At 46.0% G+C, this 26701-nt stretch overlaps 1 protein-coding gene across 1 annotated transcript in view; it reads right to left on the bottom strand.

Moving 5' to 3' along the window:
* The window catches only part of TIMM44 (translocase of inner mitochondrial membrane 44), a 473841-nt gene that overhangs the window by 93642 nt on the left and 353498 nt on the right, over window positions 1-26701 (bottom strand). The window contains exon 10 of the mRNA XM_068271176.1: window positions 9523-9573. Within this exon, the coding sequence (XP_068127277.1) occupies window positions 9523-9573 (51 nt within the window). The remainder of the gene's footprint in view (window positions 1-9522; window positions 9574-26701) is intronic.

The following is a 26701-nucleotide window of genomic DNA, read 5'->3' as shown; positions in this document are numbered from 1 at the left end:
TTGTTATTGAAGCTGGAGGGGAGCGCAGAGGGGAGAGCCCGAGGAGAGGGAGGGGGGTAGGGAGCCCGCTCAAAATTTCTGTAGGGGGGCCCGGTGGGTCTTAGTTACGCCCCTGCCAAGGGCTCAATCCTTTCTCCCCTGCTTTTCACAAGTTAAATGTTACCGCTTGGTAAACTAATCCAAAAACATGGCCTGACATATCACTGCTATGCTGATGACACCCAACTATATCTTTCCTTCAAGCCTGGTGTGACAGACCCAACTCCAACTATAAATGCCTGCTTAGACGAACTACAGCAATGGATGAGTGACAGCTGGCTGAAACTAAATGCAGGCAAAACTTAACCTGATGTAGTCATGCTGGTCTGACCATAATGACGACCCCCGCCATGGCAGTCGTTATGGTGCACCACCCAGAGTTCAGACCAGCGTGTGTATGGACCTTTAGGGCTGGTTCAGGTGGATGTCTCAATCATCTGCCCTGGGTCTCGTCCAAATGCTTTTCTTCAAGCGTGCAGAAAAGCATTTGTCGACTTTCAGCGGCGATTCCCAGCGATCGTCCTTTTTCATCTCGCAGAGGGACACAGGAGTGCGGCGCTAATGGTCCCTGGTACAACCAGACCCTGCTGCTTCCAGACAGTAGAAAAAAATAAAGATCAAAATGCTGCTTTTGCATAAATGGCAGGAAAATGACGTGCAAGTGTGAGTGTGAACTGGCTCTTAGTTGTTGTACCACACAAGGGAGATGTTTTACGAAAACACTGGACAGTATTTATTTCTGCATCTGTAGATTTATTTCTTCATCAATATTTGAGGATGATTTTTCTATTTGTGATTAAAAAGTTTAAATTCTAATTTAATTTTTTGACATTATTTTGTTTTGAAACTTTTATTATACTCAAAATGGATACTAGATCCTTGCTTGATGGATTTTAGTAAGTTGAAAGCAAAAATTTAACGAAAATTAATTGAACTACTTTTTGCACAGAAATCCTGCAAAAATTGAATGCTAGGGAGGTTAAAAAGTGGGAAACACATATGCAAACTGTTGTAATTCCTACACCGTTCACCTGAGTTGGATGTAAACACCCTCAAATTAAAGCTGACAGCCTGCAGTTAAAGCACAACATGATTGTTTCATTTCATATCAACTGTAGTTGTGTATAGAGCCAAAAATGTTCGAATTGTGTCGATGTCCCAATATTTATGGACCAGAATGTATTTACCAATATTTTACTGTGGCTAAACCTCCCTCCCTCCCTCCCCCCCCCCCCCCCCCCCCCACTGCAAAGCCACAATGTGCAGCATTTAAGGTAAATTTCGGCACCCCAATAGCCATAGTGATTTTATATCATTCCGGGTGCCGGTGCTTGTGGAAATGCTAATAGCGGCATTGCATTGCAGAATAGCTGCATTGCACTGCGGAAATGCAACTAGCGGCATTGCATTGCGGGAATGTAATGCCACTTTTTGCATTTCCACAAGCCCCAGTGCCGATATCTCAAATCACTACCACTAATTGGGCACCTCCAGGCGCTGAAATTTACCTTGATTGCAGCATATCGTGGCTGTTAAAAAAGCCGCATTTGCGTCAAAGAAGTAAAATTTTGGCGCCTGATAGTGGCCGCTGACGTGCACCCAAATTACCATTCTCTACCGTAATTCTCCGCTTTCATAATAGGTGCCTATGGTGGCGCTACTTTTTCCCAAAAGGGCTCCTGTGCTCTTTTTCCGGCTTCAGCAACCTGTACCTTAAAAGTACTAACTACTAAGTTCAGGTCCACCCCATTCTGTAGAAATTCTAATATGACTGCTAATCTATTGTCTGAATCTGGAATACCCTTTTTCTTTCTTTCCAGCCACAGGTGGTCTTACAGATTTATGTAAATCATTTTGGTTACATATTTCTGGCTTTTGAGAAACGTTTCCTACACTATATCTGAAAAACCTTTGTTAAAAGCTACCTCATGATCTAGGCCATGGAGTGGAGACTCTCTGGATCCGGATGGCAGAGCGCTTTCTGAACAACGATATTCTGCCTCATGCAGAGTATTCATGGGTCCTGTATTGCCAAGGAGCTTACTATTGGAAACCAGGCCCGTCTACCGACACTACGGTGTGATTAATATAACCTCTACCTCTTCTTGAGTTATCCTCCTGCTCACTTTTGGTAAAAGGTTGAACAAGAGAAAAGCCCTCCCCACGTAACCACCAGCCTGTCTAATCTGAACACCGTGAAAGAAACGTGCACCTTCGCATTCTCTGGAGTCACAACAGTCCAACCTGGGAACTACCCACCTCTGGGTGATGAGCTGAAAAGTTCACTGACAAAGCTCCCAACTCTGCCTCAAGAAAAGGCCTTTGGCTTAGACCAGAACTGAGCAAACTACAGCCCGCAGCCCGGCGTGTCACGTGATGCCCTGTTGCCATGGAGACAACACTGGAATCTGTGAGCAGGTGAGTTTTAACCCACTCTTATCACATGCTCACGACTCTGCAGGGAATGAAAGAGGAGGTAAAGTATTTTAGGAATGCGGCCCAAGTTCCGCAGCATGCAGCCTGGCTCATGTAAAGTTTGGCTTAGACCAGTGGTGGCAAACCTTTTTGAGACCGAGTGCCCAAACTTCAACTCAAAAGTCTCTTGTCTCTCGTAAAGTGCCACGCCAGTGTACACGCCAATTTGAACAAAATGACACCCCCCCCTCCTTCTCAGAACATAAGAGATGACAAATACCAGGCCCTCAAACCTACAGTGACCAAATTTTTCTGGGTTCAACCTTGGACAGGGCAGGGGGGGTGTCGTGCCAAAAAAATGGGCGTAGCCATGACTTTGTATGGGCGGAGATAACCTAATGATGTAACAGCGAGGCATAAGAAAGCAGTGTTTCCGCCATGATGTGGTGAAACAAGGATTCGCATCATGGGTGTGCAGAAACTGTGTGATGCTATTTATTCGTATACCCGCTGTATGCAGTGTTAGAAGTGGTGCAGAAAAGTGATGTCCTTCTGTCTGCACATGTGCCCTCAGACTTCCGTGAGGATGAGGATACTGACTGTGGAGACCCTTGGTGTATCCACTGAACAGCCTGAGCCCCAAACAAGTGGAGAAGTAAAACTGCTATCCTAGCTGTATTTGCAGGTCACAACACCATATCAGGCAGCATACTGCAGCTCCTCCAGCACCAGTGAAGCAGCCTGGAAGTTTAGGGACCCTTATGTCTGCAGGATCACTTATCTCCCCACATATTCAGCCTGTGTACCTGTAGAGTAGGAACCACAGTGAAGCATGAAGGAGGGTGCACCTATTTATGGGGATCAGATGGATCTAATGACAAATGTATGATCAATCTGTTTCCCGCAGGGAATTGGGGAGCCATCCTGGAGGACTGTTACCCTCTACATGAGACAATCAAAACTTTAAAAGTACAACATACTATGGCATTCCAGAAAAGTCCTATCTAGCATTAGGTCTATAGATAGAACTGTTAATCTTGTCAGTTGATTTTCACTTCAGGTTTGCTCATTACTAGTTATTTGTAAAGATAAAAGCTGGAATGCTATTACGTACTAAAACATTCAGCCACTGTGAGGTCCTTGCAGTATCACACACGCTAGATTGCACAGAACTGTGTTATCAACAGCATGCATGAACTGTTCTCTCTGCTCTTAGATGTCACCACTTGACAAAGACATAACTGACCAGGATAGAAATGTAAAACCTGATTTTTTTGAAACAGACATTCAACAACCCCAACACATGGAAAGTCACCAAGCTCTTCTGTACAGCAAATACTCTTAAACAGACTACGTCTGTATGCATTTTATACAGCGGTCAGTAATAAAGTAAGTGTGGTTGCAGTAGCCAAACCCAAATATTCTTTTAGTGATATAGTGTAAGTGCAGCCTAACCGGCCTAGAGACTACAAAGAACTAAAAGGCTTCATTAATCAAAGGCTTTGTATACATGATAGACTAAACTCCGTAAAGTCAGCTGTTCATTGTCATCTCTGACAATAATCCAGTGTATGTACAGCTGCTCCAATATACTGTTTAAAGATCTGCATTCAAGATTTTTAACCCATTCGCGTTCCGTCGTTTTCACTTGAGCAATGTTCACCTCCCATTCATTAGCCTATAACTTTATCACAACTTATCACAATGAACATATTAACCACCACGGGTTTCTAGTCCTTTGGATGATCTGTGCTGCGGGGGCTCTTCAGCCCGCAGCACAGATCAGATAGCAGGCAGGGCGATGAGACTTCCCCCCCTTTTTTCCCCACTAGGGGGATGTCCTGCTGGGGGGGGGGGGGGTCTGATCGCCGCCGCGCTGCTGTGCCTAGCGGGGGGGGGGGGGCTTCTCAAAGTCCCCCTCCGCATCGCTATTCCTCCCTCTGCCTCCTTCCCCTCTCCATTATGGGCTGCGCTGGACGGAAATCTGTCCTGCGCCGCCTCAGATAGGCTTCAGCCTATCAGATGCCGGCGATCCCTGGCCAATCAGAGGCTGGGGATCGGCGATCTCCTCTATGGCGCTGCTGCGCAACAGCGCCGTATGTATGTAAACAGCGGGGAAGATCTTCCTCGCGTGTTTACATTTACCTTGTGAGCCGCGATCGGAGGCTCGCAGGGTGTTCACGGAGACACCCTCCGTGAACTGACATGGAACGTTTCCATGGAAACCGCTTCAGGATTCAGGGGCGTACTTAAGCGTACGCAGAATCCTGAAGTGGTTAAACATTTTATTTGGGTAGTTTTGGGAGGGTGGGAACAAAACAATAGATTTATAATGTAAATGTGTGTTTGAGTTTAATTTTTTTTACTTTTAGTTGTAGTTTTTTTTCTTTTTGGCCACAAGATGGCGGCCATGAGTTTGGTTACATGATGTCACTCTAAGCGTAACATACGCTTAGAGAGACGCATGGGGGACGCTACAGCCAGAAAAAGCGAAGCTTCCGAGAGAAGCTGTCGCTTTTTCAGCAGGGGAGAGGAATCAGTGATCGGGCACCATAGCCCGATTCACTGATTGCCTGGCTAACGAACCGCGGCCGGGAGCTCGCGTGCACGCGCGCGATCGGCCGCGGGAGCGCGCATGGTTCCTGGACGTAGTTTCTACGTTCAGGAACTAAAATAGGTTAAGCAGCAACAAATGAGGGCATAATTTCCTTCCTTAACACATCCAGCAGAGGCCACTCTCCACTATCTCTCCCTCCCCCTTCCTCCCATCGTGCATGTATGCATTGCTCCGCTGTAGTCTAGCAATGCGCCTGAACAACATGTGGGCCACAAACGGTCACCATAAGGCAGAGCTCCCCAACCCTGTCCTCAAGGTCCACCAATAGTGCATGATTTGCAGGAAGCCACAAATATGCACAGGTGAGGTAATTAGTGTCTCAGCAGAGCTGATTACCTCTGTGGATTTCCACAAAACATGAACTGTTGGTGGGCCTTGAGGAAAGGGTTAGGGAACACTGCCGTAAGGGACAAGTGCCCATAACCCTAAAGACAAAAATTATGCATGTGTATGCACCTGTACAGGCACCAGTCAAATTAAAAATCTGAATTTCAGTTATTACAGATAGTCAACAAAATGCAAAATAATTCCGGTCTGCATGCAAATTACATTAAAATGATATGCCGCTTGGAATTTTGCCATATGCACTTCCTGTGCTTTCTCAATTCCAAGCTGCATGTAAACGGTAATTTGCATCTCAATTACCATCTCCAATCATTATCCATACAGATTTAAAAGTCGATGCAACACAATCTAGCTACTATTTATTCCTAAATGCAGAGAGCAGTACAAAGGTAAAATTATCAACTAGGCAGGGATCTGCTCCTGCAGTGACTATTTTTCTTGTTCTTGTCAAAAAATAAAACACAACAAAAACCCACATGGCTGATCATAATTTAACTGTGTAGGATCAGTTATCAAGGGTTTTATAAAGATCAAGCACATACATGCCTCAGTACCATCCAGGTTTTACTGTGACTGTGCTGGGTTGGGAGCCATGGTCCAGTGCCGCATTCATGTAATTAGGGCGCAGGGTAAAGTAGAAAAATGGCTCACCCTGGTCCAGCAAAAGTCCCGGTGGCATTAATTGTGATTCCCCCTCCAGGCCGCTATTGACACTGGGGAAAGAAGTAATTAGGCTTCCAGCTATTGCTGCTGGCCGAGTAAGGCTTGGTCCACACTTGCATTAAGTGGCACACTTGCAAAAGTGCCATTAAAGAGAACCCGAGGTGTGTTTGAAGAATGTGATCTGAACACAGAGGCTGGATCTGCCTATACAGCCCAGCCTCTGTTGGTATTCCAAACCCCCCTAATGTCCCCCTGCACTCTGAAATCAGACCTAGATCACAGCCGCACTGTGCGGCTGTGTTTACATCTGTAGTGTCAGTCTCGGCTGCTCCCCCGCCTCCTGCAGAGATCCGGTCCCTGCCCCCTCCCTTCCCTCTAATCAGCGAGGAGGGAAGGGAGGCAGGCGGGGACCGGAGTTCTGCAAGAGGTGGGGAGAGCAGCAGACTGACACTATAGAGAAAAACACAGCCGCTGCGACACGCTGTGTGTCAACAGCACGGCTGTGACTTATCAGGGATTGCAGAGTGCAGGGGGACCTTAGGGGGGTTTGGGATACCAACAGAGGCTGGGCTGTATAGGCAGATCCAGCCTCACTATGCAGATCACATTGTTCAAACCCAGCTCGGGTTCTCTTTAAGTGGCAAACAGATCCGTCAAAATGGATCTGATTACCGGTTGATTGGATCAGTTTTTCACTCCGTTTGCCTTCCGCTGCTTCCGTTCCTCCATATCCTCCCAGAGACCCCCAACCTCAAAGTGGATTTTGCCCCTTATAACAGTTACTATAACTAGTGTGAAGAAATGTTCCGTTTTCTCATTGCCCCCAATGTTTCAGCTTCCGTTTGTGTTTTGCTGGGCTCAGCAGTCCGGAAAAATTGCTGCAGGTGGCATCTTGCCGTTCGTTCAAACGTATCGGTTTGAATGGACGGATGTGAATCGATCCATAATATAAGAGTGAACAGAGGCGCCAGCAGGATAAAAGGTACTAAAAAGTTTAAAATTCCTCAGGAAGTGGTGGTGGACTCGCCTCCTTGAAGTAGACAAGATACTGTCAGCTTTCTAACAACAGGTTTATTTATATACTCCAGACTACCATGCAACGCGTTTCGCAGGTAATACCTGCTTCCTCAGGCAACAACAAATAGGAGTACACGCAGTACAGTCTCAAGGTCACAATAAGCGCCTCTGACATTGGATCCATTCGCATCCATTCGCTTCTGATCTGGGAACGGACTCCCCTCCCCCCCATGTCCCTATGTAGAGCGTGTGGTTGCAGAAGGATCACAGCCACACACTAAGATGGTTGATGTAGCTCAAGTTCAGATCATGCCACATAATAAGAGCAATGCAGAGAGAGGTACTGTTATGGGAGGGGGGGGGGGGGGGGGGGGTGAGGGGGGACAAGGAAACTCTATGGGGAAGGGAGGAGAACACTAGACACCAAAGAATGTATAGGTGAGGGAGGGGGGACCACTACACACCAGGGAACTGTATAGGGGAAGGAGGGCCACTAGTCCTAAACATTGTGTTACACTAGATGCCCTAAACCTTTTGTTACACTAGATATATATGGAAGCCTAGATATATCTAGGTAGTGGCTGGATAGTATACTAGTTAAAGCAGGATTGTCAGCCACAAAACTAAATTCTATTTAGACACTGCAGTGTGTTTAAAACACTACCAGAAATCAATCTCTGCAAGTACAAGCTCTCCAATCTATTCAGGAATCTCTCTGCTGTTATTGTATTTTCTCAGTTCCCCAGGCTCTTTTCTGTGCCAATGCCAATGACCCTCCCACCCTTCTGCTTCTTGGCTGAGCAGATTGCTGCCTAGCTGAAACATTATCCTCTGCTTACTCTGTTTACAAGCAAGGCTGAGGTGACTCAGCAATGGAGGAGAAAAGAAAAAAAAAGTTAAGGGAAGAAATGACATCAGTATTTAGCCTCAAACTGTGGGCAAAAGACCCACCAGGAAAAGCATTCTCTTCATTTACTATATACAATTCACTGAAATCAAAACGTGGACAGTACAATACATCTGTTATGTAAGTAGATCAAGTATTTATCTACTTACATGTGTTTTTTACCCTGGCATAGTATGGCTAATTCTCCTGCTTTAAGGGCACCGTCTCTGACATAGGAGACCAGGGTTTGAATCTTGGCTCTTCCTATTCAGTAAGCCAGTACCTAGTCAGTAAGGCGCTCTAGAGAAAGTCTCCCTAACACTGCAGGGCTGCCAACTGAGCACACATTTAGTGGCTGCAGCCAGGGCAGCCATCAGGGGGGGGGGACAACTGACACTGCGGTGAGGGGCCCAGGGCTTCTGGAGGCCCTGGGCCCCCCAAAGTGCAGGAAGGTCCGCATGTGCTGGCTGCAGGCCTGTGGCTCACTAACCAGCACACTGCGTTCCAGCACTGAGAGAAGAGTGACATCAGCGCTTGAACGTGGGGAGTAGGTGAAGTGAGCCCGCTACAGTGGACTTTCTATACTGGGGCACCACCTATATCTGGCTACAGGCTACCTATACTGGGCCACCACCTATAATCTGGCTACCTCTACTGGGGCTGGAACCACCTATACCTAGCTACCTATACTGAAGCGCCTATAGCATGCTACCTATACTGGGGGCACTTGTACCTGGCTACCTATACTGGGCCACCACCTATACCTGGCAACCTATACCGGGTCTGGAACTACCTATACCTAGCTACCTATACTGGGCCACCACCTATACCTGGCAACCTATACCGGGTCTGGAACTACCTATACCTAGCTACCTATACTGGGACACCAACTATACCTAGCTACCTATACTGGGACCTACACCTGGCTAGGGCAGGGGGACGAGCTGAGACAGAAGGGGACAAGTGGTAACACGGGGATAAAAGAGGGACAGGGGGAACAGAGGAGGACAAAAGAGGCACAGGGAGAAAAGAGATGAGATGGGAACATGAGGTCACACAGAGGGACACAAAAGAGGCACCAAACTGAGGTGAGATAGAGGAGGGAAAAAAGAGGCACAGGAAGAAAAGAGGGGGACAAAAGAGAACGGTTAAAGGATAAGAGCGGACCTACAAGTCCCTATCTCATTTGTTAAACGGGGACTACCTGTAATTTGCTAGTATTTGGCTCCACCCACAACATGCCATGGCCACGCCCACTTTTTGCTGCATCACGCTGTGCATGCCGCTTTCTTTGGTGTTGGAGCCTTGCACATTTTTTGCCGCAGCACACTTCGCGCATGGACACAGGGGTGGGATGGCTAGTGCGCAGGCATAGCAACCAGTGGGAGGGCCCAGGGAGGAGGGGCCTGATGATGTGTGAGGGGCTCCAAAATTTCTGAAGGCAGCCCTGGCTGCAGCTCTTAAGCTCTTTCAGTCCGACAGGAGAAAAGTTCTATACAAATGTTGGTATTCTTGTTATTATGTAAAAATGATCACTTACTGCTTCATAACACCAGTCTTTCAAGACATCCAGGTCTCCTCTAATCATAGCCTAGAAAAGAAGTAAAAACCATCACAATGTGCATAATTTTTATCACTGCATCAAATTATATAAGTGCTCAATGCTGCAAGAGTAAGGCCTTGTTGACATTACAAATCGCAAGTGCTATCGCAAAGCCCTTTTGCTCAGCAATTAATTTGACGCGGAAATGAATAAATACGATGTATAATGTATAATAAAACCTGTGTCCTTGCGTCCTCCTCCAGTGTCCCTGTGCCTGTGCTTTTGAGGTACCGCGCATGCACGGCACACGGACCGCCGTTGGGACAGAAGGAGGACAGGGCCATGAGGGCGGGCGTGTGTGCGCGTACGGGGGCTGTGTGATGACATGCGGCGGATGGCGCCAGTGACAGGAACAGGAGGCGATGGGGTTTGTGAGGGAGGGCTAAAGCCCGTTATTGTAACGGGCTTAGGTCTACTAGTTTACTAATAAAAGCGTGCAGGAAATTGCCTTTCAAAAGGGCTTTTTCAAGCGCTTTGACATTTCCCAATACTTTGTGTTGAAGTGCAAATGCTCAGAAAATGGTGCAGGAGCCGCGTTTGCGATTGAAAAAAAAGCTCAACGCTCATGTGAGAACACTCACATAGAGCAACATTGCACTAGCACTTTTAAAGGATAAGTCTAAGCAACACAAAAAATAAAGATCCACTTACCTGGGGCTTCCTCCAGCCCCTGGCAGCCGTCCTGTGCCCTTGCCGCAACTCCGGTGGCTTGTGTTGCTTGGACGTATCCTTCAAGGCGATTTTTAAAATCGCCAGCTTTAAAACAAAAAACAAAAAAATCGAAAACGCTCTTAGTGTGAACAAAGCCCTTACACTTTCTATGAACTGAGAAAATTGACAGAAAAGTGAGTAGTAGTTTTCATGAGACAAGTGCAGTAGCCAAGTGATTAGAAGTTTGTGCTGCCCTAAACTGTAACACAGTGAGGCAATTGTATTAATATTTTACACAAAAGTACTGCTGAAACAGCATAAGCACTATACAAACATAAAGGTAGCCATACATCTGTGAAAAATCTCAGACCGACATACTCAATTGGGTGCATGGCAGTAACGGCATGCGATCATCATGAACAGCGAACGAGATGGTAACCCCTGGGTCCCTGTTCCCCCAAGTGCTTTGTGCTACCTTGCCCTCCCCCCATGCCTGTGAATTTATACTTTACCTGTCACACTGTCCCTCGAGTGTCCACCGCTGTCTGCACTGTATTTCTTCATTGGTGCACCATGTGACTACCGGCATATTGAGGCAGGCCGTTCCGGCACACGCTCTTCTCGCGCACTGCGCCTCACCTGGGCACCGCCATAGACAATGTTATTAAGTCTATGGCTGCTCACCAGTGTAATTCTGCTGCCAGACCCCGAATTACTCCTCTCACCGAGTTGCTACAATAGTAATTAACGCTGCCAGTATTACAGCGGCAGCAGGGTGAGCAGTCAGACTAAGTAGAAGCTTGCCTAAATGCTATACGTGTTGTGCAGAAGGCAAATTTTGGGCAGGCTGCAGCCGTGTCACATGATGTCAGGCACTGTCAATATAATGTGGTTGGTGCTACAAATAAACATTATAGCATCAAACATCAAAACATCCTTTAGAAGGTAAGCTGCCATGGGCAAGGCTCTTCTATCCTTTTGTGTTTTGGAGCGAGCAATATATTTTGTTCAAAGTTTTGTTCTTACTCTGTACAGCGCCATGGAATATGGGTTGAAACTTCAGGCCGAAATGGTAGCATTAATCGGTCGGACATGCTGCAAGATGTAGGGCCGTCTTGCTCGATCAGGTGTGCGGTGATAATGGCAAGCGATATCAGTAAGAGCGACAAAACCCCAAAGCTGCCCCCCCCCCCGCCCACATGTGCAACTGTAATGAAAGGGATATGGAGGCTGCCATATTTATTTACTTTTAAACAATACTAGTTACCTGGCAGCCCTGCTGATCTATTTGGCTGCAGTAGTGTCTGAATCACACCAGAAGGAATGCAGATAATCTTGTCAGATCTGACAGTAATGTCAGAAACACCTGATATGCTGCATGCTTGTTCAGGGTCTATAGCTAAAAGTAAAAGAGGCAGAGAAGATCAGCAGGATAGCCAGACAACTGGTATTGTTCAAAAGGAAATAAATCTGGCAGCCTCCATATCACCCTCATTATAGTTGTCCTTTAAGATGTGTGCATATCTCTAATGACTGCCGCATGTAGCGATCAGATTTGATCGCTAGGGTTACAGTTCGAGGCCCCAATAGTGTAAATATCTATCACTCTGCCATTGCCCAGCAATGCATCTGTATAGTATCAGGTGCCCCCGAAATAACATCCTAGAAATCAGATCTGATCGCTATAGACGCACAGTCTGGAGATAAGGGTCCACTACATTCCCAGCTAGCAATTAAGGCATTTTTGGTGGTGTTTTAACTGGGCAGAGCCAAAGAATATACACACCGTTCTAAATTATTATGCAGATTATATTTTTCTCAGATTTTTCTAAATAGTCAATGCAAGTGGCAGTCAGCATCACTTTTGAGTCATCAACCATTAGAGAATAATTCGAATGTTACTGATCAAACCTCCTAATAAAAATGTTTTTTTTTTAAACAAACAAACAAAACAACTTAAAATGCACTGTTCCAAATTATTACAGAGTTTCAAAACATTTTACAAGTTGTAAACAGCAGAAAATGGTTATTTGTTGACTTTTCTGCATAAGGAGGTCATATTTACTGAAATCAAAAGCTATTTTATTCAAAAACATCTTAACCACTTGAGGACCACGGTGTTAAACCCCCATAGTGACCAGGCCATTTTTTTACAATTCAGACCACTGCAGCTATAAGGGCGCGTTTCCACTTGAGCGGAAACCGCCGCGAATCCGCAGAGTTTCCCCGCAGGCGAATAGTGCGGGGAAACTCTGCCATAGGGAGCAATGGTAACGCCGGCCGAATCGCTACCGCAAGCGATTCGGCCGGCTTTTCCATCCGAATCGGCGCGGGAGGCTGCGGATCCCATAGCCGTGCATGGCACGGCTGATGGGATTCGTCTGCTTTCCCCGCAGACCTGGAGGAGACGGCTCGCGTCTCGCAGACGCGCGCTGCTCTAATGGAATCGCGCCCTTATGGTTTATTGCTCAGTCATACATCTTACCACCCAAATGAATTTTACCTCCTTTTCTTGTCACTAATACAGCTTTCTTTTTGTGCTATTTGATTGCAGCTGCGATTTTTAGTTATTATATTCATCAAAAAAGGCATGAATGTTGTGAAAAAAATGATATTTTGAACTTTCTGTGGTAAAATTTTTTAAATAAAGTAAATTTTTTATACAAGTTTTTGTCCAAATGTATTGTGCTACATGCCTTTAATTAAAAAAAATCCAATAAGTGTATATTTATTGGTTTGGGTAAAAGTTATAGCATTTACAAACTATGGTACAAAAAAGTGAATTTGCGCAGTTTGAAACAGCTGTGACTTTTCTGAGCACTCTGTCATGTTTCTTGAGGTGCTAGAATGCCAGGATAGTATAAATATATAAATACCCCTCAAATTACCACATTTTGGAAAGAAGACACCCCAATGTATTTGCGTAGGGGCATGGTGAGTCCATAACAGATTTTATTTTTTGTCACAAGTTAGCAGAAAATGACACTTTTCATAAGTCCGCGATCTGTCAGAAGACTAAAATGCTCATGAATGAGCACTTTAGTCTTCTGACAGATCGCGGACTTATGTTTGTTGAGGGTCCACTTTTGATGTATATGTATACTGTGTGCCTCTGAGGAAGCGGCCTTTGGCTGTGAAACACGTGTCAGGCAGCCTTTGTGCAATTTGGAAATCCGAAAAATAATCCGCATGTCTGTCTTATATATGGAAGAAACCTTTACAGAGAGGAATTAAAAGACTATTTGTTCACAAAAAGCTCCGTGACTGTTTTGAATCTTGTATAATAATAGGAACTCCAACACCGCCCCTCAGCTCACATGCCTCAGCAAACTTATTGTACTGCGGAGGAGAAATCTCGACCTGCAGCGCTGCATGCACCGACTTGTGTGTAATCTGACAGATGCGCAATGCTTCTGTCAGGATGCACCATTAGTGCTGCAGCTGGTTGGTCGATCACCTGGAAGGGTAAAGGATGGAAAGAGAGAGAGAAAAAAAACACACACAAAAAAAAAACAAGCAAGCAGCAATGCAATAAATTCATTAACATTAACTTTAATAAACTGTATTGAACCTTTTTAACCAAACATTAACAATTTGAACTTTTATGCTTACCTGTTTTTTTTTTGTTTGTTTTTTTAACTTACCTTTCGAGGACGAACCTCTCCTTCCCCATGGGACAGTGCAAACACAGTTTGTAGCGAAGTACACTATGCACTTTGTCCCAAGTGAAAGGAGAGGTTTCTGGCAGCCCTGTGTATTAGGGTCTCTCGAAACCTGATGTCTGGTTTCACACTGCATATTGGCGTATCTAGTGGGTTGCGCCCGCCGCCCCACATCGCCAAAAACAGACCTTCAGGGAATACTGCATTAGTACATGGTATTTCTTGTCTGGCATTTGGCCAAGTATGAAGTAAAAATCTTTGCATCGCTATACACTAACATGACTTCCGGGCTGAAGCAAATCACTACAGGAACCGCGTGGTAACATAGGTATGCACTAGCATTAAGTCAACCACTTCCGGCGTAGTGGGGACTGCAAAGTGGGACTTTTGATAGGCAATTTGCCGCAACGCATCGCCATAGACTAACATGACTTCAGGGCCGATACAAATCACCACAGGAGCTGTGCTGTAACGCAGGTATGCACTAGCATTAAGTCAACCACTTCCAGCGTAGTGGGGACCGCAAAGTGGGACTTTTGCTAGGCATTTTTCCGCAACGCATCGCACCAGTGTGAAAGAGCCCTGAGAGACCCTTGTGTGCCTACTTCTATGTTTCGAGATCCCTACTATAACAGCATATCTGTGAGTGGAACTTCTCGAAACACTCCCCTATGCATAGGGCAGGATGTTCAGGACAGGTGGGACAGTAAACAGTGGTGTCACACCTTATTCCAGCCTTCTTGCAGACACGACAAGCTTTTCTTGAGGTGCGTTGACCTGGGGCACTCGGAAAGTTATAAGCATAGTGCTTTTCATGTAGCCGGCTAACTACATCAGGGGGTTGGGGCACAGTTCCTCCTGGATACAGGAGTTCTGAAACGATCTCTTCCTGAAATTGAAGGACGGATCCCGATTTCTCAGCCTTTGTGTAGAGAACAAAAGTATTGTAAGTTGCCAATTGAATTAAATATACAGACACCTTTTTATACCAGCGTCTGGTCCTTCGGGAAACTAAATAGGGAGCCAACATCTGGTCGTTGAAGTCCACCCCTCCCATGTTTGTGTTATAATTGTGGACGGCGAGGGGTTTTTCAACAACCTCAGTTGCCCGTCGATTTTGGACTGTCGTGTCTGCGTGAATGGTGGACAGAAGGTAAACATCCCTCTTGTCCTTCCATTTCACTGCAAGAAGGTCATTGTTACACAAGGCAGCCCTCTCCCCCCCGTGCCAGTCGGGTAGTAGTGAGTCGTTGGGGGAAGCCCCGGCGACTAGGTCGCATGGTGCCACAGCAGGGAATTCCGACTAACTTTAAATGCTGATGATAGAGGGCCACACTTGTGTAGTAGTTGTCCATGTATAGATGGTACCCCTTGTGGAATAAGGGTGACACCAAGTCCCACACAATTTTGCCACTGCTCCCCAGGTAGTCAGGGCATCTAACCGCCTCCAGTTTTGAGTCTTTTCCCTCATAGACCCTAAAACTGTAAGTATAGCCTGTGGCCCTTTCACAGAGCTTACCGGGCACGCTTGCTTGGGATGTACTGCTTAATGTCAAGGCGACAGGTAAACCGTATCAGGGACTCATCTACACAGATGTTCTGTTCAGGGTGTAAGCATCTGCAAACTTTGATGAAAAGTGGTCTATGAGGGGCCGAATTTTGTAGAGTCGGTCGTAAGCAGGGTGGTCACTTTGATGACAGGTTGTGTTGTCATTAAAGTGCAGAAAGCGCAGGATCATCTCAAAACGTAACCAGGACATGGCAGCAGAGTACATGGGCATGTGACGTATTGGGTGCGTAGAACAATAGGACCGCAATACATTTTTTTTGTTAGACCCATGTTGAGGAGAAGGCACAAAAAGATTTTACATTCGGAAACTGTGACTGGTTTCCACCAGAAAGGCTGAGCATAGTAGCCATTTGGTTTGGCTGTGATGTATTGTGTGGCATAACGGTTGATCTCTGCCACGGCTAAGTCATAGAGATCCTCGGTGAAGAACAGATTAAAAAAAGTCTAGGGCCGATCCTAGATGATCTGTCTCCACCTGGACTCCAGACTGGGCGGTGAAAGGGGGCACTATGGGTGCGGCGGAACCAGGGGGTCGCCAATCGGATTTGCCAGCACCTCTGGGTGTGTAGGGGTTCTACTGGCCCGTGTTTCTGGTGGCTGTGACCGAGGTCTTACTGCACGTGCCACCGAACCAGTTTCAACTACCATGCTGGTGCTCGCCACTTCACCAGGGTATACGGCGGTACTGGTGCTAAGTCCAGGAGGTGCTGTGCTGCTGGTGTACGCCTCACCATGAAAACCTGGATCAGTGCTAGCACCACTCTGCTGCCCTTGAGGCTGATCCTGCGCCACCTGCGGTCCAATGACATGGAGTCTGGTACGCCTGGCGCTAGCAGGGACCTCAACCTCATCATCAGAAAAATCGAAAAGAGAGTCACTGCTGTCTACAGGTTCATATTCTGACCCGGATGATTCGTCGGACGAGAAGTCCCAATCGCTCTCATCTGACTTGGCCAGAATCTAGTAGGCCTCTTCCAGGGAGCACTGGTGAAGTGAAAAAGCTGCGATCGCTCAGTTTTGATAAAAAAAAATATCAAAAACGATCTTTAGAGTGCCGCAGCTATTAGGTTGTGTTTTTGCAGTGATCAGATAAAAAAAAAAATTCTGTCACTGCGGTGCGGCTGAACGATCAGGCCTGATCGGGCAAACACTACGTTTTTAGTGGAGCCTACTCTAAGGTGACCCTAAAGTACTTACCATATTTTTCGGACTATAAGACGCATTTTTTATCCCCTTAAAGTGTGTGTGTGTGTGTGGGGGTGGGGGGGGGTGGGGGGGGGGGGGAGTCAGTGCAACTTATAGTCCGAATGTACGGTCAGAAGTCCCCCACAAGCAGGTGCAGGGTGTACCGGCAGCTCTCACCTATCCAGCTGTGGGCTCCGAGTACTGCATCCTGCTTCCATGTGCACTCTGGCTTTCCTCCTACAGCTCATCAGCGGCTCTCACCCTGCAAGGGCTCCGGCTCCATGCCGCTGATGTTTTGCCTTCACCGTCGCTGACCGGGTAACATTGCAGCTGAGTCACGTGGGCCATCAACTGGGGCTGCCCACGTGACTCCAGGTCCTGGAGCGGCCTGGCTCCTGCGTCCCATCTTCCCTACTGCCGCTGCCCGGACCCAGGAAGCTGAGCTGCCCATGTGTGACTCCAGCTCCTGCTGTTCAATGCCGCCCACCACCGATGCTGACATCACCGCCGCTGACCGGATGATTTCACTGCCGCCGCCCGGACCCAGGAACATCGGCAGCTGAGCTTCCTCTCAGGACACCACCAATAATGCTTTCACCGCCGCCGCCCGGACCCAGGAACATCACAGCTCAGTCACATGTGCCATCAGCTGGAGCGGCCCACGTGACTCCGGCTCATGCTGCAGCCTGGCCCCTGTGTCCCATCTCTTGCACCGATGTCCCTGCTTCACAGCATGACCCTGCCCCGCTAAAGAGGACCCAGGATGCCATCCCTATCTGCAATAGCCCAGTACCTTCAACCTCTCCCCTAGGATCAGTAAGTATGAGAAATGCATTTGTAGCTTAGTGTAGGCAGTGTGAGTATTGGAGCTTAGTGTAGCCAGAGGGGGTATTGTAGATTAGTGTAGGCAGTGGGGGTATTTTAGCTTAATGTAGGCAATGGGGGTATTGGAGTTCAGTGTAGGCAATGGGTATATTGGAGCTTAGTGTAGGCAAGTAGGCAGTGGGGGCATTGTAACTTAGTGTAAGATTTGGGGGCAGCTGGGGTTAGTGTAGCTTTGCAGTGTAGATTAGAAAGAGACAGTTTGGGGGGAAAGGTCCATAAGATGCCCCTGCACTATAAGTGCACCAGGTTTAGTATTTTGTTTTCTTTCCCCTAATTTTTGCCTTCTAAACCTAGGTGCGTCTTATAGTCCGAAACATACGGTATATAGTCAGATACTATATAGTACCAATGCAGATTAATGACAGTGATGACGCTAATCAGCGACTAATTAGTGATTGGGGTGTAGTAGGCGCTAACTGACTAACTACCTAACAAAGGGGCCTAGATACAATCAGAGGCAATCAGATATCAATCAAAAACAATCAAAGGCAATCAAATACAGACAGAGGTCAATCAGAGGCAATCACAGGGCAATCAAGAGGCCAATCAGAGTGAAAACAGGCGATCGGATGTCAATCAACAGTGCACAGACGATAAGATGTCATTTAGACCTCAATCAATGTCACTCAGACCTCAATCAGAGCTAGTGACAGGCATCCAGATGTCAATCACAGTGCAGCTGTTAGATACCAGACAATGTAAACAGAGATCAATCACAGGGCAATCAGAGATGATCAAATGCAAATCAGAGCTGGTGAAAGGTGATCAAATGGTAATCCACAGTGCACAAACGCATAGCTGTCACTCACATGTCACTAAATGTCACTCAGACCTCAATCAGCGCTGGTGACAGGTGACCAGATGTCAATCAGACCTCAGTCAGATGCATAAACAAGGTGGTATTGGCTAGTGAGGGGTGATCTGCGGGCAATCGCGGGGGAAGGGCTCACGTGCGGGCTGTTGTCCTCTCTGGTGGTCGATCCCAGACACTGTGACCACCAGAGGAGGAGGCAGAGCGTATAATACACGTTGTTTCCAAAACAACGTGTATTATACACTTTGATTGGCCCATTTAAACGATCTGCGCCCGCCGGCGCTGCAGGTTGGTCGGCGGGCGAAAGACACAGGGGGGCGGAGTGAACTGCCGGGGATGCGCGCGATCCCCAGCTATGCCAATGGGCGTGGAGTGGTCCTGGGGCTGCCGCACTGCTCCCGCCAATTGGCGCAGTGGAGCAGTCGGCAACTGGTTAACAGGTCAAGTTACATATTCACATAAGACACCTTGTTTTATAGCATCCATTAGACTTGTGAGTTTTTGGATAGTTTCTGCGTGAAAACGTACCCGATTTCCGCTCAAGCGGATCAGTTTCCCTTCCGTTCCCATGCAGTTGAACGGTCGTTTTTTTTAGTCAGTGTGTTGTTAAGGATCCGATTTCCAGTGCCCCCAATGCACTTCAGCGTCCATATCTGTTCTGCTGGGCTCCGGTGTATGGAAAACTCGCTGCAGTACCAAACTTGCAGCCCGTCCCGAACGGATCCATTCGAACGGACGGATGTTAATGGATTCATAGGTTAACACTGGATGTTTCTGCATCCCTTAGGATATGTTCCGTTACGATGTGCGAGCGCACCGGTTTTTATTGCCAGTGTGAACTAGGCCTAACGGTACAATAATCACGCTCAAGTTTTTGTAAAATATAAGGCTTTCATACCTTGTCCAAGGCATTCAACTAATTCACATGTTTTGGCAGCAAAAAGATCCTTTTTCTTTCCCATATTGCTTGAAAATGGTGGACCGCTTAATAATGTGGAACCTCCGTATTTTTAGTAGTACTATTTAGTAGTTTTTCTGCAGATGGTGCTGAATACTTTGTGGAATTGGATCTCCACGAATACATGCATTTCTTATGACTAAACAAGACCTGAAATCATTCGTTGGCCGTATTGAAGCTACATACAGAAAGAAAACAGCAGACTATCGGCAAGAAGTTGGCAGCATGGTAAGCAGGGTGAAAAAGGTGGGAAAAAAGCAGGAGGGCATAGGAAACAAGCAAAATATGCACAACAAGTAGTCAGAGGACAACTCTCACCATCTTTCAACCATATACATGAGACTAGACTACCAAGAGAGTTGCCATAGACCAAATAATATCAGGGTCAGAGGCTTACCTGAAGCCACACATGCTCCAGATATGGCAACCTTGCCTGGTATCTTCAACCAAATTCTGGATGCTCCAGAATAAAAGAGATTGATCAGACACAACCGACACAAAGACCTCAGGATATCATATGCCAGGTGCCTTACTTCAAACAGAAGAAGGCCATAATGGTGGCAGCCAGACGGAAGGTAGAGATTGACTGACATTTTCTTACAGACTTCTCCTTAACAACTTTTCAACTTAGGAGTGCAATACGACCTCTGGTAGACATCCTGCATGACAGAAATACCCATAGTGATGTGGATACCATTTTTCTCCGTTATGATACAACACCATGGGAAATAGTCTCTTTTACACCCACCGATCTTCGGGAGGTACAATACACTTTCTATCTACCCAGCATCTCCTTGTTGGATTGGCTGTTAAACTTACATCCAGCATCTCCTCCACAGAGACAAGCGTAGGATGAGCGAAACAGAGCCAGGCACTGATCTGCCTGGGACTTGTGAGCGAATGTTAACCTACCATGTTTTACATACATAGGCACGTTCTCTTTGACTTTCTTTTAATAGTTTATTATACATCTTTATCTGATTTTGCAGGACTACGCCTGTGGAACAATGCATATGCCTTAAAGAGACTCTGTAACAAAATTTTGAGCCTTATTTCTTCTATCCTATAAGTTCCTATCCCTGTTCTAATGTGGTCTGTCTTACTGCAACCTTTTCTAGTTGCACTGTCTCTGTAATAAATCTTATCTTCTTGGCTCTGTCGGCTGAGGCTGGAATGTGTGGAATGTGCAGCACTGCTCGTCATTGGCAGAAGCTATACACATCCTCTCCAAGCTCTGCATGAGTTACACAGTAAGCTAGTTCTTAGCCTATGATACTCTGGTTAGAAGCCACTTCTATTGTTTGTAAACACTGCCTAAAACTGTTAATTACAAGCCAGGATTGCAGCAGGGAGTGGCAGAAACAGCACAGAGGGGCCCAGGAGAACATAAAGAGGAGAATGGTTTGCTTTTTATTGTAAGAATTTTAGAGCACAGATTCCCTTTAATATGTATTTTTTTGCGCTAACTTTGGTAATTGCATGTATGGAACAGTGGCGATTTTTTCAAACAGGAGTACTGCAACTACCACCTCCACCACAAGAGAGCACATGGACTCCACTTTTCTCATAAGCATCAACAGCTCTATTATATGCTTATACCTGTTATGGTTGGATAAACTGCAAAGCTTAAGTGGGTGTTATTTTTCCCAAGGCAGTGGCTTTACAAACCTGTCCTTATGACCCACCAACAGTTTTGTGGAAATCCATGTTGTTAATAACTGCTAAGTTACTACATAACAGACACTAATTGCCTGAACTGAGACACTAATTACCTCCTCTGTGCATATACCTGCACACATGCACTGTTGGTGGTGGGTCATGAGGATAGGTTTAGATAACACTTAAAGGGATACTGTAGGGGGGTCGGGGGAAAATGAGTTGAAGTTACCAGGGGCTTCTAATGGTCCCCCGCAGGCATCCTGTGCCCGTGCAGCCTCTCACCGATGTTCCGGCCCCGCCTCCAGTTCACTTCTGGAATTTCAGACTTTAAAGTCTGAAAACCACTGCGCCTGCATTGCCATGTCCTCGCTTCCCCTGATGTCACCAGGAGAGCACGGCGCAGGCACATACCATACTGGGCCTGCACAGTATGCTCCTGGTGGCATCAGTGGGAGTGAGGACACGGCAACGCAGGCGCAGTGGTTTTCAGACTTTAAAGTCTGAAATTCCAGAAGTGAACCAGAGGCGGGGCCGGAGCATTGGGGAGTGGCTGAGCAGGCACAGGATGTCTGTGGGGGACCATCAGAAGCCCCGGGTAACTTCAACTCATTTTCCCCTGACCCCCCTACAGTGTCCCTTTAAAAGATGACATGTAATTTGTGTGAACAACGCAAGCATAACCATATCCTTGTTTAAAAGTTGGTTATGTGAGTTACAGGGAAAAACGGACTCCTGAGTTAAAGAGATAGTATGGCAAACTGGAGTGTGTGATGAATAGGGGCGTACTTAGGTAGGAGTCACTGTCCATATAAGTTAACTTAACCACTTCAGCCCTCTGTTTGTTTTTACCATAAGAACACAAGCAATTTTCCCATGTCAGCGCTCCACCCACTCATTCGGCAATAACTTTCACCACAAATTAGGATATTCGGAGGCATTACTTGATTTCAGTAACTACGTTATTTTCTGTGCAATTTAAAAGGGGAAAACAATGGGAAAAAACACACCATTTCTCCAATTCCAGCCCCTATAGTTTTAAAATAAACAACGCTGCTGTAAATAAAACCCACACGTTATTTGCCCATTTGGCCAGGTGTTACAACGTTTAAATTATGTCCCTACAGCAATGTATGACGACAACATATTATTTAGAAATAAATGTGTATTTTTTTCCTGATTGTGTATTTATTTTTGTACCCAATAAATAATTACAAGACCTTATTTACAAAAATAACAGTAATATACCCTTGTGACATACATAGTAAAAAACCTGAGTCCCTAAGGTGTACATGTCAAACTCCAGCCTGCAGCCCAAATCTGTCCCTCAGAGCCATTAAATTTGTCCCTCAAGTGCTTTCCCCACTGCATTATGTTTGGCCCACTCTAGAACACCAGGAAAGTTATATTGGAGGTGAAGCCCTAGAACACTAGGGTAGCCATATGGGACAGTGGGAGGAAAGCACTAAACACTAGGGAACTGTTTAGAGGAGGGTGGGGCCTCTTGGCCCCAGGTAACTGTATAGGGGAGAGGGGCCATTAGACACCAGGGAACTTTATAAAGGGAGGAAGGTGGCCAGTAGACATTGATGTTGGTCCACGACTAGGTCCCAAAGTACAATTTCGGTCCACTTTGAGTTTGACACCCATGCCCTAAAGTAATTATTTATGTATTTTTTATTTTAACCACTTCACCTCGGGTTTTTCCCCTTTAAAAAACCAGAGCAATTTTCACCTGTCAGCGCTCCTTCCATTCATTCGCCTATAACTTTATTTCTTCTTATCGCAACGAAACAATCTATATCTTGCTTTTTTCTCGACCAATTAGGCGTTCTTTGGGGGGGGGGGGGTACTTTTTTGCTAATAATTATTTATTCTAAAAGTGTTTTATCAGGAAAAAAATCAATTCTCAGTTTTCGACCATTATAGTTTTAGGCTACTTTCACAGTAGGACGTTGTGTTTGATGCGACGTTAAGGTCGCACAACGCGGCCCTAACGCAACGCATATACACTTCCACAGTGCGACGTTAAAAGTCGCACGTTAGAACATGTATTTACTATGGAACGAAAACGGCGCATGCGGAACATTTAAAAAAAAAGAAAAAACATTACTGAGCATGTGCAACACAAGTAACGCTGCAGATTCATTGCTAAACGCAAAGCATGCAGCACCTTCTAATAACGCTAAACGTTACACACTAACGCAATGTGTGCACTGTGAATGTCGCACAGACTTTGCATTGCTGTGCGTTAAAATATTTTATAATGTGCTACTTTAACGTCGCACTGTGAAAGAGGCCTTAAAATAATACATGCTACCTTAATTAAAACCCACACATTTTATTTGCCCAATTTGTCCCAGGTATTGCAACGTTCAAAATATTTCCCTAAAACAAAGGTGTAGTTTTTCAGTTTTGCATCCATCCCTAATTACAAGCCCATCATTTATAATGTAATAGTAATATACCCTCTTGACATACATATTGAAAAAGTCCAGTCCCTATGGCAACTATTATGCAATTCCCTGACGCCCCCCCTATACCCTCAAAAAAAAGTGGTAACTATTGGGGAGTCTGGGAGGCCAGGGATTAATTTCAAATGCAAAAGTTATGTCAACATAGGTCTTTTATTGAAAAAAAAAATGTAGATGTAATTTTAATATTTGGACACAAGCTGTCATAGATATATAATTTGGGTTGAAAAAAGACAAACGTCCATCCAGTTCAACTAGAAAACAAAGTACAACACCAGCCTGCTCCCTCACATATCCCTGTTGATCCAGAGAAAGGCAAAAAACCCTTACAAGGCATGGTCCAATTAGCCCCAAAAGAGAAAAAAATCCTTCCTGACTCCAGATGGCAATCAGATAAAATCCCTGGATCAACACCACTGGGCATTACCAAGTATCCCTGGATCAACACCACTGGGCATTACCAAGTAATTATAGCCATGGATGTCTTTCAACGCAAGGAAAGCATCTAAGCCCCCTTTAAATGCAGATATAGAATTTGCCATAACTACTTCCTGTGGCAATGCATTCCACATCTTAATCACTCTTACTGTAAAGAACCCTCTCCTAAATAAATGGCTAAAACGGTTTTCCTCCATGCGCAGATCATGTCCTCTAGTCCTTTGTGAAGGCCTAGGGACAAAAAGCTCATCCGCCAAGCTTTCATATTGCCCTCTGATATATTTATATATGCTAATTAGATCCCCTCTAAGGCGTGTGTTCTCTAGACTAAATAAACCTAGTTTATCTAACCTTTCTTGATAAGTGAGACCTTCCATCCCACGTATCAATTTTGTTGCTCGTCTCTGCACCTGCTCTAAAACTGCAATATCTTTCCTGTAATGTGGTCCCAGAACTGAATTTCATATTCCAGATGTGGCCTTACTAGAGAGTTAAACAGGGACAATATTATGTTAGCATCTCGAGTTTTTATTTCCCTTATGACCTCACTGCTCACTTTTTTATGCGTAGTATTACTATGCAAACAAGAAACAATGCGTGGACGGTTTTTGTGAATGACGGCGCCTTCTCGTAAACGACTGCGGTCATTCACACGGGGACTTAGATTAATGAATGGGAACTGTGTTCCTATTCACTGATCTATCGGCTAACTATTGGCAGCGGTAACAGGCTCGGGGGGGGGGGGGGGGGGGGGAGGAGGAGGAGGAGGATTGGAGGGAACGCGCAGTGGGGAGGGACGTAGTAGCTACATCCCTGCACAGGGTTATGGCATTTTGCAGGGACGTAGGTACTGGTCCCGGGGGAGGGGAAATGGTTAAATGCTGTCACTTTGTTTTTTGATTTTTTTTACAAAATGGCTCCCGATTGGAGGCATGTTCGATCATATACAGGCACTTTAATTGGCCCAGGAAACACCGGTTCCCATTCACCAATTACCAAGGTTTAAGTCCCACCTTGAATTAGTGGGGGGCGTGCGCGACATTGATTGACAGGACACGCCTGTATGTCCTGATTGTTTGAAAGAGAATCTGTACTCTAAAATTCTTACAATAAAAAGCATACCATTCTATTCATTATGTTCTCCTGGGCCCCTCTGTGCTGTTTCTGCCACTCCCTGCTGCAATCCTGGCTTGTAATTGCCAGTTTTAGACAGTGTTTACAAACAAAAGACATGGCTGTTACCAGCTTGTGATAAGCTGTGGAGAGGGTGTGTATAGCTTCTGCCAATAACAGCAGACAGCACATTCCTGCCTGAGCCCGACAGAAGAGAGAAGATTAGATTATATAACAGAGATAACACAGCCACTGTGCAACTAGAAAAGGCTGCAGTAAGCCAGACCACATTTGATCAGGTATAGGAACATATAGGATAGAAGAAATAAGGCTGAAAATGTTGTTAGAGTCTCTTTAAAGAGACTGAAACTGAATGTATATAGACGTCCATTTTGAGTTAACTAGTTAAAGGACACCTAAACTGAAAAAAAAAAAGTTGATTTTTACCGACTTGGGGCTTCTTCAAATGTTAAAAAGTCTTTACACACTACACGTGCAGAACGCCCCTGGCTACAGGGGAGCAATTGAGGAGGCATGCGACCAGGACCATAACCCAGCCAAATGACTGACTTTAAATAGGGTGACAGAGGAGCAATGGAGGGGACACAGCAGTGGTGTAGCTAAGGAGTTGTGGGCCCCGATGCAAGTTTAGAATGGGGCCCCCCAAGCACTCTATACATAACCATTAATACGGCGCACCAAAACCTGCCAATGGCAACTACAGTGTCAGAGGTGCAAGAAGGGTATGGGGAACAGTTTGTTAATGATTACCACTATTCAAAGTATCTATAGAAGTGATTATTATGAGCATAGGACCAATAGAGAGCTAATACTGCAGTTGAGGGAGGGCCCTTCGGGGCCCCTCTTGCCCAAGGGCCCCGATGCGGTCGCTACCTCTGCACCCCCTATTGCTACGCCCCTGGGACACAGATGGAACTCAGACAAAAAGGGAGGGGGGATGGAAAACTTTTGAATCTCCATGATAGGGATGCTGTTCTACATGCTGCCCAGGAGTAAGCCAAGTGCAGTACCAGAAAACTACACTATCCTCCTATCCGGACTTCTCCCTGGACCTCCAGCGGCAATGCACCAACTTCACAATGGTAAAATAGCACCTCTAGGACAGTGGATTACAATATGCCATGATATATCCGCAAAGCTGCAGGTAGTGATGGATGGCTGCACCTGCTTCTTCACTAATCCTGAGGCGGCCTTCTGGCTGGAGTACCGACTGCATGAGTGGCAATGTACACCACCCCTGTAAATGAAAAGATGGCTTTGTTAGTAGTGTACTGGTCCCTTTAGACCTATCATTAGATGGCCACTGCCCCTCATGACTCTGACACCGATATTGTTTTGAATATATCCCTCTCCTAATGCAAGGGCCTATAAATTTGCAGCTAAGAGGGCAGCTGGGGCTGAGGCTATTATAAGCAAGCATGCTGACCTGGGGTAGAAGGCGCTTCTCCTTGCCATGTCGTCGTGCAATTACCCAGTGGGCTGGTTACAATTTACTCTCAACACCTGAGGGCTGTGCCTTAGGGAGATCCAGTGACATCTTTATGTTTATCCAGTGGCGTAGCTAAAGAGCTGTGGGCCCCGTTGCAAGTTTTACAATGGGGCCCCAAGCACTCTATACATAGCAATTAATACGGCGCACCAAAACCTGCCAATGGCAACTACAGTGTCAGAGGTGTAAGAAGGGGATGG

This window comes from Hyperolius riggenbachi, chromosome 1, assembly GCF_040937935.1.
Source record: "Hyperolius riggenbachi isolate aHypRig1 chromosome 1, aHypRig1.pri, whole genome shotgun sequence".
NCBI classification, from domain to species: domain Eukaryota; kingdom Metazoa; phylum Chordata; class Amphibia; order Anura; family Hyperoliidae; genus Hyperolius; species Hyperolius riggenbachi.
This window is presented reverse-complemented; position numbering and strand designations above follow the sequence as displayed.